At 46.2% G+C, this 12024-nt stretch overlaps 1 protein-coding gene across 1 annotated transcript in view; it reads right to left on the bottom strand.

The window, feature by feature from the left end:
* The window catches only part of NID1 (nidogen 1), an 82280-nt gene that overhangs the window by 25474 nt on the left and 44782 nt on the right, over positions 1–12024 (bottom strand). The window contains exons 10-12 of the mRNA XM_058309502.1: positions 11042–11167; positions 4217–4366; positions 3124–3246 (exon numbers count right to left, since the gene is read on the bottom strand). Of these exons, the coding sequence (XP_058165485.1) occupies positions 3124–3246; positions 4217–4366; positions 11042–11167 (399 nt within the window). The remainder of the gene's footprint in view (positions 1–3123; positions 3247–4216; positions 4367–11041; positions 11168–12024) is intronic.

Below are 12024 nucleotides of genomic sequence, written 5' to 3'. Positions count from 1 at the left end.
CCGTGGCCTCCATCTGGGGCTTGCTCTGGAGGAAGCAGCTGCCATGCCTTGAAGACAGGTAGGCAGCCCTGCGGAGACCCACGCTGCAAGGAACATCGGTCCTTGGTCCAACGGTGTGTGAGGAACCAACACGGACAACAGCCAGGTGGGGCCTCCAGCCCCCGCTGAACCTCAAGGAAGACGGCGGCCCCCACCAGTGGCTCAACGGTGGTGCAAGAGCCTGACCCAGGACCACCGAGCTAAGCTGTTCCTGGGTCCCTCCCCTGTAGAAACAACTGGGCAATTGGTGTTGACCGTTTTCAGCTGCTGCGCTTTGGATGATCTGATATGCAACAAGAGTTAACGGATACAGAGGCTTTCAAAGATTCTCTGACCCACAGAAAGAAACACATTCTACTCAGCAGCCAGCACACACATGGACACTCACGCATGCATGTATATACCAGCATATATAGGTACTGTGTTTACGGAGCAATACCATATATGATGCACTTAGCTATTTCCTTACATTATTTCCACTTTCATTCTACTCCACTTAAAATCACAATCCTCACAAAGGTTGTGCAGAGACGCGTGGGAGAGAGGGGGAGCAATCATTCTCACTTCTGTTTTGCCAGTCATTGGTGGACATTGCAGATGTCCACGACCTTCACTTCAAAGCCAGAGTAATTTTATGTTTTTAACTATTCCCCTCTGTATAGAATAGGTGCCAAATAAGTGCTGACTGTTTGATCCCTGCACTTCCTATGATTGGCAGACAGATCCCAGACGATGCTACACACTATTTCCCCCTCTGTAATGTTTAATAAATTATTTTAGTCATATAAAATTAGAAAAATATGAGAAAAACCTTAGTGTTCATGTTCTGGCTGAAAAAGAAAACATTAGAAATACAAATGTGGCCCAAGTGCCCCCCATCTCCCTAAACCCCAATTCCCGCTCCCCACCACTGAGATGATCTCCACCCTTGGTTTTTTTCTCATCCCCACACATGCATTTTGTAGTTTTCTTACATGTGTATATGCATATGTAGGCTTGTTTTCATACAGGCTTAAATTTTATATAAATGTCATTATACTGTCTACACCATTTTATAACTTTTTTTTGCCAACATTTTGTCTTTGAGCTTTATCCATTAATTCGAGGTCATTCATTTTAACTGCTGAATATTATTTCATTGGGTGCACATACCAAAAGTCAAAAGTCATTCGTCCATTCCTCCTGTTGCAAGTCCTTTTGATTTTTCTCTATTACAAACAATTCTCAATGAACACTCTTATACATTTCTAGTTTACATCCTCTCTTGTATATAGGACTAGACTCTGAATGTTTTAAGGGAACAAGATTAAATATATGAACAATCCTGACAAATAGCTCTTATTGGTTTTCACCTTGTCCCATCTTTGCAGCTCAGCCTATAGATCTGGTTTTGTTTTTGTTTAGCAAACAGAGCCTGAACGAAGGGACAAGGAGTCAGGTTAAAAAAAAAAACAAAAAAGAAAACATTGGCTTCTTTTTGAAATGGAGATCTGAAACAAGCCTAAGGAAATAATCATCTTTAGTCATTTTTAATGACTGTTGGAATGTCTTGTCTCAAATAATCATGAACTCTTCTCTTTGTAATTTTTACTTAAAATTTCAAGAACAAAAGGTTGGCCTCAGCCTGGGTTCATCTAAACTAGTGGTTGGAAAATGTTTTCTGGAAAGGTCCAGATAGCAAATATTGTAAGAATCTGCGGGCCTTGTTGGTCTCTGTTGCAATTACTCAACTCTGTCTTTTATCATGTGCATAGACAGAATGTGCATGAATGAGCACAGCTGTGTTTCAATAAAACTTTATTTACAAAAGCTGGCAATGGGCTGGATTTGGCCTGCAGGCTGTAGTCTACTGGCCTCTCATCTAAGCAGAAGAAAATTTATACCAGCAGTATTACAATGTTATACGTCAAACTTCAAACTTTAATATGTTTCTCCTTTTAGATCAGCAACGATTCTACAAACTGTTAACACCAGTCCTGGAGAGTAGGGATACGCAAATACTTTCATATACTACTGATGGGCGTGGAAACTGATGCATTCATTTATTTCCTCAACAGCTATAAATAGCTGTGAATCCCATCATGTGCCACATACCCTTCTGAATACTGGGGACATAGCATTAAATGAATATGCACCCTTTCCTCAAGGCACTCATAGGGTAATAAAAGAAACACATGTAAAAAGTTATTAACTGTTTAAAAAGGGGGTGAGATGAAATTTTCCATGTCTCTTACTGAAAACACTGACAGTAGGATGACTATATCTGGTCAACCACAGCATCAGCAATTAAAAATAAATAACGCCATTGGCGACCTCTGGACCAAGGTGTCAAAAATATTCTTAACCTCGTGTCAGGATACTGTGAGGTTTAAGGGACTGAATACGAATTTGGAAGCCATCTAGCAGACCTGGGCTTGAATCTTAGTTCTAGCACTTACTACCCACAGAACCTTGATCAGGCCTTTATCTTTTTAACTTTCAGCATCCTTCTGTAGTACCGGCACTGACCTTAAAAAGACAGACAGGAGGTAGTGTGTGTAAAGCACCTAGCCACGGTAAGTTCTGCACAAATGGCAGCCCTCTCTACTCATTCATTCAACAGCATTTGTTAAGCGCCTTTTTTGTCCCTGGACTCAGTGCTGCCCCCTTGCTGTCATTATCTGTATGATCTGCAGTGATATCATTTGAGTCTCTGGTCAGCACCCACCTTTACAAGTTGCAGATATGACAGGTAATATAGAGAATTCTGTAGAAACCTCAACCTGCTGGTCCCCTTCCCCAGTTTTGCCCTCCATGACTCCAGGTAACCAGTTCTTACCCAGCACTGTTTGCTCAAGTTATAGCCCCATATAGGATGATTAGATTCCAGGATGCCAGGACAGTTATGAGCCACTGGAGTTGTGCAGTGCACAGCCCGCATGACTCTACGTTGCAGCCTTGTGTTCTTTCTCCTGCCTTGACCACCCTCAGCACTCTCCATGGAGCCTTCCACTTCCCCACTTCCCCTTCTCTCCCAGGGCCACGTTCTCAGTCCACATGGATGTGGCGATGGGCTACCAACTCCAAACCTCCCCTACACCTTACCTCCAGGCACACACCGGAAGCCGTCTCCCTGATAACCCGGCTTGCACTGGCACGTGAAGGAGCCTGGGGTGTTGTAGCAGAAGGCCTCAGGGTGACATCGGCTGGGCTGGCATTCATTCACATCTGCAAAACAGCACCCAGGCCCAGGGACGATGAAACTCCTCCTGGGATTCATAGTTTGCAAATAAATTATATGCCCAACTTCATGGGAATATGATCTGGGAACAGTGATTTAGAAATCACTAAACACTCATTCTCAGGGTACTGACACCTCAATTTCTACTACTGCATTTAAAAACGTGTTTCATTTTGACGACAATGCTCTCAAGAAAACTCAAGTTTGCAAAAAGAAAAAACAGAGAGGAGTCTCCTGAATGGTAAAATGATCCCTTACTTCATAAATGAGAGCTTTAGAAATGTTTGTTTACCACGGCGCAGCTGAGCGTTGGGAGACAGATTATTAACTGCATGACTGGAAAACCTCAGGGATGAGAAGAAATTCACATGTTCAGTAATGAAGAAAGAGTCTCTCAAAAGTTATCTATTTCAGAAATATTCTATTGCAAACTGCTCAGGAGTTTTGCAAATCAGGAGACCTGGAGGAGTATGTTCACAGGTTATCTTACCTAATTTTATCTTTCAGAGCACCCAGGCAGCCAATATTGAGCTGACCTCAGCTCTCAAAAGGTCCCTGCAGTCGTCCAATCAATAAGGGAACTTTGCTTTTTTGGAGGAGAAGGTTAGAGCAGGCCAGCGGATATATATCTTAGTAAAGAAAAGCCTGGAATTTAAACTCCAAGCATGCGAGGGTTATTTCTCTTTCTGTGGAAAATAAGCCGTGCCCTCAGTTCCTACAGAATCATGCAGAGAAGAGCAGTCCTGGGAGGCCAGCGCTTCAGCCACGACAACAACCTCCAGAATCCAGGTCCAAGTTCAAGCAACCAGAGAGAGGTATACGCGGCTGAGAGTTCCAATAGGAATCCTCTCTTCTATTTGGCAATGAGTTGGTAAGGGACAAATGACAGGCACCACACGGGAACGTTTCCAGGCTAGTTTCTTGGTAAAGAAAGAGAAAACACAAGTGACCACGCACCTTGACAGGCTCGGCCGTCACCAGAGAAGCCGGGCAGGCAGGCACAGGTGTAGGAGGAGCCTCCGGTGTAGACGCACCGCGCCCGCTGGGGTATGTCGCAGTCGTGGAGGCCCGATGAACAGTAGTCGATGGGGCGCTGGTCCACGACGGCTTCAGGAAAGGGCGAGGCCCAGTGTGTGAGAGGAAGTTCCCCGCGACCCTCCAAGCTCCCTCCACACCAGGAGAGCAGGCCACTGGCGCTCAATTAAGGGGGCTGCGCCTGACCCCAGCCCTCCGGGCACTGTGCACCGCTCAGCCCCTGGTTGGGACATCTGGTTTCCACTCCGTTTCCTCCCACCTGGACGCGGCCTCCAACCAGTCTCCGTGGACTGGCTCTTGGGCATTCGGCCTGGCTTTCAACCTCAGGGCTTTGCCTCAGGTCACGCTCCATAGCAGGCCCCCGAAACAGGTCCTGAGAACCCAACCTTCTCTTAACCTGGGTGGGGAGTTGGAGCATCTACAGATGTACAAACACACCCTATGGCGAGGGCTCGGAGACTTCAGCGGGGCGTCTTCTGGCCTCTGCCCGCCCCGGGCACAAATGCCTGCGTCTCAATCATCCACTCCCTACCAAGGATGAGGAAAGATACGTTCCCACAACAGTGAGAGCGGGTGGTGGAAAGAACGTGGGCCTTTGCGGTAGGCCGCCCTGGATTTATACTTGTGTCAACCACATGGCCCCAGGTGAATCATATAACTTGATGGAGATGCGTCCCTCATCAGTAAAACAGGAATCACTCCAATATGCTAAGCACGGTGAGGCACAGTAGGTACCCATTAGATGGGGCTACCATTTTCTATGGGGCCCTGATGATAGAACTCCAGGAAGCAGGCAAATGACTTAGTGGGTAGCCAATAATGCCCCACCTGGTGCTTTTGCCTCAAGGTGAAAGTCAAGAGCTAGAATCTAGAGGGTGATACCCAAGAGCTGGTTCAGGTACTCTGAGGTCACCAAGGCACCATTTAGCCTCTGATTTTGAGCAAAGACTAAGAGTCAAGACTGAGTCCCATTTCTTACAACACCAGAACAGGATCTTATCCTTTCAGGGGGATCCTAAGTATTAGGATTATCCCAGATGCAGGACTCCTTGTCTTCCTCCTTAATGAGTCTTCTGAAGACTAATTCCACCTTATGTTACCTCAAGCACTCAGAGAGAAAGAGAGAGCTCTGGGGACTCTCAGGGGACAGGTAAGGATGAGAAGATCTTCAAAGGTCTATGACAAAAGAAGAGATTGACAAAGTGTTGGAGGATGAAGGCCTGACCTGTGAACTTAGAAGCTTTGGCTCCTGAAGTCAAAATGGCAACTAACTCCTGGAGGAAAGGTACCATCAAACCAAGTCTTATGGGCCAAAGGTGGTCCAAACGTGGGGAAGAAATTCTGGCTGGACAACAGTAACCTCGAATGTGCCTCATCAGGCCAAGAACACGTTTCTCTCTCTGGAGCCCCCTCTCTTCTGTCTATTCTCTCTGGTACCATTTCTAATGTTCTTCTTTACTCCAGGGTCCCCCTTTCTCCCAACTCCTCCAGCTGGCAAATCTTGACAGGAAACATTATCAAAGACCTGGGATAAAAGGAAGGCTGTAGAAATACGGTAGAAATATTCCCATCATGGACATACTGAGGAAATGAGCACAGCTCCACTTCCCTCTCTCTATCTCTTAAGTCAAACATTTGTGTCACTGAAGGCTTGTATATTACCATTTTATAAGTAGTGTTTGGGTAGAGCCTCAGTTTGCTCCACTTTTAATGACAGAATGGGTCTTACTGTAAGTGGGTTTTAGTCATATCTTCCCCACGCTTTATTTTCCTGCTCAACCATCATTTTTTCACCTGTGTTTCTGTAATCCTCATATCATTTATATAATAAAGCAGTTTATAATTCAATTTTAGAATCACGTTTTCCTTCATGCCAAATTGTTCACACTAAAGCTAATTTATTCTTACAGAGGCTGAACAAGTCAACACTGCAATCGGTTTAGTTTTGCCTCTTCAATTTTTAAAATAAAATGCAGCAGTTTTAAACAAATGTCTTCACACTGATTAAAAGGAAAATAGTTCCTAAGGACTCTTTATGGTCACTGCATTCTCTTCAGCTCTGGTAGGTTTTCTCCAATCCTCACACAAATGGAGCTAATAGAGCTAACTGATGATGTTCCTCCAAAAAAAAAACAGGACACAGTCAGGAACCCCACCAGTATGAAACAGCCGCTGCTGCCAACAACCTAACGGAGGCCTAACAAACACGAGGGGACACGGTCGGCGCAGCACTGTTTCCTCACAGGTTCCCAACCTTGTCTAATGGCCGCCGACCTACGGCTCCTGGCCCTGCCCATCAACCTTAATGGCAAGTGGCTGGTGAGGAAAAGCAGAGGAAAGGTTTGGAAAGCAGAGAATGTGGGGCTCAAAATGGCAACTGAAGAGACTGTAAGTTGGGATTTCACTTTTCTAGTTCCTTGACTTCTGAAGAGATCCCTGGGGAAAGAACGTGCCAGTCTGAGACGCTGCCTGAGAGACTCAGGCAGGCGGGCTGGGGCCGGGAAGTGAGGAAGCGGGGACAGAAGGAGAAGAAGTCAAGAGGAAGAAACGCAAACCAAGGGAAAGGAGTCCCTTCCGAGGAGGAGGAAAGGCAGTGTATAAAGAGCTCTCAACAAGGTTATTTCCTACAACCTCTAGTTCCTTTTAATTGGGAAAACAAGATAAACAGGTGCATTAAGAGACATTTTCCATCAACCATGTGGGATCTAAGCCCCCTTTCAATATAGACGTGGCGAGGACGTCACCAACCCAGGTCCACAGGATGGAGGAAAATAAGTAGAGTACACAAATTCATAAATTTAAAAACCAGAATGCAGGTTTCTAGGGGCTAGGTGAGGGAGGAGAATGAGGAATTCATTTTCCATTTGTATGAAACTTCTGTTTGGAATGGTGGAAAAGTTTTGGCAATGAATGATGGTAATGGTGGCACAACTTTATGAATGTAATTAACACCACTACATTGTATATTTGAAAAGAGAAAAGGGGAAATTTTAGATTGCATATAAGTAACCACACATAACAACAACAGCAACAAACAGAATTATACAACACGAAGAATGAACCCTAATGTAAACCCCTGGAAAATTTAATGGCATAATTATAAGAATACTGTTTCACCAATTGTAACAAAAGTACCACACAAACATAAAATGTTAACAATAGGCAAAAAAATGTGTTTGTGAGAGGGGTATATGAGACTCTACTATCTGCATGATTTTCTGTAAATGTACAACTGCTCTAATAAATAATAAACCACTAGAAAATAATTTTTAAAAAATATAGGGATTAGAGTGGATTTACTGGTATTCTACCATAGAAGTATGACTCTAGCAATGGAAGAAACTGTAGCATTAATCTGGAGAAAGTGGCCACGGGAGTTGCTGAGTGCAGGGTGAGAGAAGAAGAGATGTGATGTGGGGGCATTTTCGGGACTTGGAGTTGTCCTAAATGATATTGTAGGGACAGATGCTGGACATTATATATCCTGCCATAACCCACTGAATGGACTGGGGGAGAGTGTAAACTACAATGTCAACTATAATCCATGCTGTGCAGCAGTGCTCCAAAATGTACTCACCAAATGCAATGAATGTGCCACACTGATGGAAAGAGGTTGCTGATGTGGGAGGAGGGGGGGTATGGGGTATGTGGGAACCTCTTACATTTTTTAATGCAACATTTTTTGTGATCTATCTAAAAAAAAGACAATTTAATAAAACAAAAATTAAAAAAAGACATTTTCTGACCATGACTAGCAAGGGAAGGAGACCCTAAACACTGGGGACTCCAAGGGCAGGGGCTTCCATCAGCATTTTGCCTAAGGCCCTATCCCTGCCCTGACAGAAGGGCCACTGCGCAGAGGCGCCCCAGCCAGGGGGACGTGGGGGTGACAGTCTCCCCATATTCCTGAGGGGACACCAGCTGAGGCCATCTTCCCTCCACACAGGCCTACTCTGTATGTTCAGGTTAACTGTCAAAGTGCCTCCTGAGGAGAAGAGCAAGCCACAGGTTTACGGACAGCGTCACGCATGGAAACTCACAAAACAGGCCTCTCATCGTGAAACGCGCTCCTCAGGAAAGGACAGGGACGTCCGGAAGCCCCCTTGCCCTGTGTGAGCCCCCGTGACTAGGGCTCCAGAGGCCTCTCAGGAGCCGGAACTCTTCCCTCACCCTCCCCAACCAGGCTCCGGCACAGGACGCTGGTTAACCAGGAGCCCTGGGGGAGGCAGCCCTGACCACTAGCCCATCCGCTGGCAAAGCCAGAGCCACTGGTGTGACCATGTCCAGGCGGACTTGGCTCCTCAGTCGGCCCCCTCTCTACGCCCTGTGTCTGAAAGGGGCGGTCAGCGGGGTGCAGGGCCGGGGGGATGGGACTATGTGGGGCAGCAGCAGCGCAGGAAACCTCACGGTGTCAGGCCTCGGCGGAACTTAAACCACCCAGGGGTTTTCACTCTTGCTCCAGAGCAACAGAGCCTGTTGTTCGCACAGACTCCTCCTCAGAATTTACTATCTGGAAAAAGGAAAGGCTGAGGTTGGGGGGGAGAGGATAGGAGCCTGCCGACCGGCTGCCCCGAGTCCTCACTGACAGCCCCTGTAGCAGTTTTATAAAATTGATGAATTCCAAAAAGAAATATTGGATTGTGCTTGTAATCTGATCTGTACCTGGGGGTGACTGAGTTATGATTAGGGCGTTGCGTCCCCACCCCTTGGTGGGTGGGGACTCCTAGATAAAAGGTAGGGTGAAGGACAGAGTTGAGGGTTTCTGATGTTGGAGTTTGATGCTGAATCTTAAGCTGGCACCCTGGGAAGTAAGCTCGCAGAGGAAGGAGAAGCCAGTCCCAGGAAGAGAGGAACCTTGAACCCAGAGAAAAGCAAGCCCCGGGAACGTAGGAACCCAGGAAGCCTGAGCCCTCGCAGACGTCGGCAGCCATCTTGCTCCAAACAGACTTTGGTGAGGGCAGTAACTTCTGCTTTATGGCCTGGTGTCTGAAAGCTCCTACCCCAAATGAACACCCTTTATAAAAACCAACCCATTTTTGGCATTTTGCATCAGCACCCCTTTGGCTAATACAACCCCCGAGTCACCTCCAGGGGGTCCAGGAACACAGTTTGAAAACCAGGGATCTGATCCAGTTGCCCCATTTTACAATTGAGGAACCGAGGCCTAGAAAGTTTAAGGGTCTTTCTCAAAATCACAACCGGAGAGAAAGCAGATTGGAGTGGGGGTGAGGGAAGAAAAATGGGGAGTTACTGATTAATGGGCTCAGTTTCTGTTTGGGGTGACGAAAAAGTTTTGGCAATGCACGGTGGTGATTACCATTTACGTCACACATGTAATTAATACCACTAAACAGCACATTTAAAAATGGCGAAAATGGCAACTTCCATGTTATACCTAAGTTAACACCATAAAATTGTTTAAAAACATCAACTGTCTGGGAGGGGAATTTGCAACACCACCTGCCTGCGCCCTGCCCTGTCTTTCCAGAGATGGGGAGTCAGGACCAGAACCGGATCCAGAAGCCGAGTCAGGCAACCGGTTCTGAGGGCTGCCCGCTTCCCCTACAGCTGGCCTGGGACAGAACTCAGTTACTGTAACGTCAGCACCCAGGGGTAGGGGAGCCACCGCCCAAGTTTGACCCAAAACGTCAGACAAATAGAGCTGCAGCTGAAAGTCTACTTCTGAGTCTCTTTCGCCTCAAGCAGCAAAGAAGGAAGTCAGGCTGAATATACAGAAACTGATGTTTTCTATTGAAAAAAAAAAAGAAGTAACTTTAGCAGAGCTGAGAGCTCAACCCTGAAAAGAGGACTGGCCTCTGTAAGCGCGCAGATGTTTGGGTCACACTCAACGTCCGAGAACTGCCTGTTCCCTCCCGCCCTTGAGAAACCACCTCACCAGGGACCTCAGCAGCCTCGTTCCAGCTGCAGGACGGAGCAGAGAGCATGCGAGAGGTTAGTAAACAACGAGGGAGGGACAAAGAGACCGTCCACTGCTTGAGTCTGGAGATGTCAGGTGTCTGGTTTACTCTGCTGCCCTCCAGACCCGGAAATCTCCAAGAATCTCTGAACCTGAAACTCTTGTAACCAACAGGCCAAAGTGCAGCAGGAGGAAAAAGAAGAAAACTTGAGCCAGTCTGGCTCTTTGTGGTAGGCCCATCTTCACCGAAATCATCACTGTCCAAAAACGTGCTTAACCTGATCAATAGAACCAACTACCTTAAATAGGGCTGAGCTGTTATGCTACTACTCATAACCTGTAAAAAATAAAATCGATCAAGAAAATGTCCCCACATGGATTTTTAGATACAATCTAAGGCAAGGGACCAAGGTAGAATTCAATCACAGGCAGGCGGTGACACAGGGCCTTAAGGCGGTCCTGCCACTTGATTCCCAAGGCCACTGATGATAAGGAGAGGCAAGTCTCAGTGTTTTCGTACCTACTGAAAGTATAATAAAAAGAATTTAAAGGAGTTTTATAAGAACATGTAGGATGCAAAAGCTTGCAAGTGCTCAAGTTAGCAGGTGCAGTGATGGCACCACCAGTGTCCTCGTACATCCGCGTCTCCGGGTAGCTGGAGGACGGGGATTAAGTCTCCTTCATCTCCATTAGCTGCCCTCCCCACACCCAGAACCCGACACCTTCTCCCCAGCCAGGCTAACTCCCTGGGACGAGTTGCACCCAGGAGGTAGCCCGTACCCTATAAAGAATGCTTTCAATCAGGAGGGAAATTGACCTGGACAACTTACCCACACACGTTCCCTCGTCTGAAAACCGATAGCCCTCCACACACTCACAGCGGAAGGTTCCTGGGTGGTTGTTGCAGTGTGCGTGGCTCCCGCACACGGAGGGCTGTTCTACACACTCGTCAATATCTGCAGTGAACCGGAAAAAAATCGCGGCTTTTATTTCAGCCTCTTCAACTTTGCCGAATATAATAAAACAGAAAACATTTTTGCGTTGAGAACATGTATAAATTGAGTATAATTACATTTTAAAAAAATAGACTATAAAACAAATCTTCTTATATTTCAGTGTACCCTTAAGCGAGACTTTTTTCTCCGTATAACTTTATTTAGCAAGAGATCCTAAGGCCTTTTTCCTAAGGAAGCATGTGCTTGGGTCCCCCATATCCAACTGGACTTGGTGGTTCAGCCTGGGTGGGGCTCAGGCACCCATGTCACCAACGTATTAGACTAGACGGATGGAGAAAAAAGGGTCTGGAGTCTGATACGGCTCCCAACCTGGAGAGAATATTTAAATATGCTATTGTTCAAAAATATTACTGGCCACCAATTGCAGTTACAAAGAGAACACTCGCAAGCCTATTCATGAATTTTGATTATTATCTAGAGCTTAATGGGCTAAAAGGAAAGCTACTGTCTCGTAAGATTGCAAAGGAACAGTGGGGTGCTAAGGTGACAATACCACACCCATCACCACGGGGTAGTGTGGAATATAAGACGTAAGCTCTGGAGTCCGACCTGCCTAGATTCAAAGCCTGTCTCCTTTGATGACTAGCAGTGTGACCCTGGCTAAGTTACTTAACTACTCAGCCTCAGTTTCCCCACTGGTAAAGAAGTGAAAACAATTTGAGTTTATTTCTAGGATTAAATAAGACAGGTGTGCCTGGACAGGGGTTTTGGAAGTGACGCTTCCATAGTTGGGTGAGCTGCCTTTGTCTGTTGTTTTGGTTTTTTGAAGTCAAAATACAGTTAAAAAATAAAAATAA

This window comes from Dasypus novemcinctus, chromosome 13, assembly GCF_030445035.2.
Source record: "Dasypus novemcinctus isolate mDasNov1 chromosome 13, mDasNov1.1.hap2, whole genome shotgun sequence".
NCBI lineage: Eukaryota > Metazoa > Chordata > Mammalia > Cingulata > Dasypodidae > Dasypus > Dasypus novemcinctus.
The sequence above is the reverse complement of the archived record's forward strand: the minus strand, read 5'-3'. Positions and strand labels throughout refer to the sequence as shown.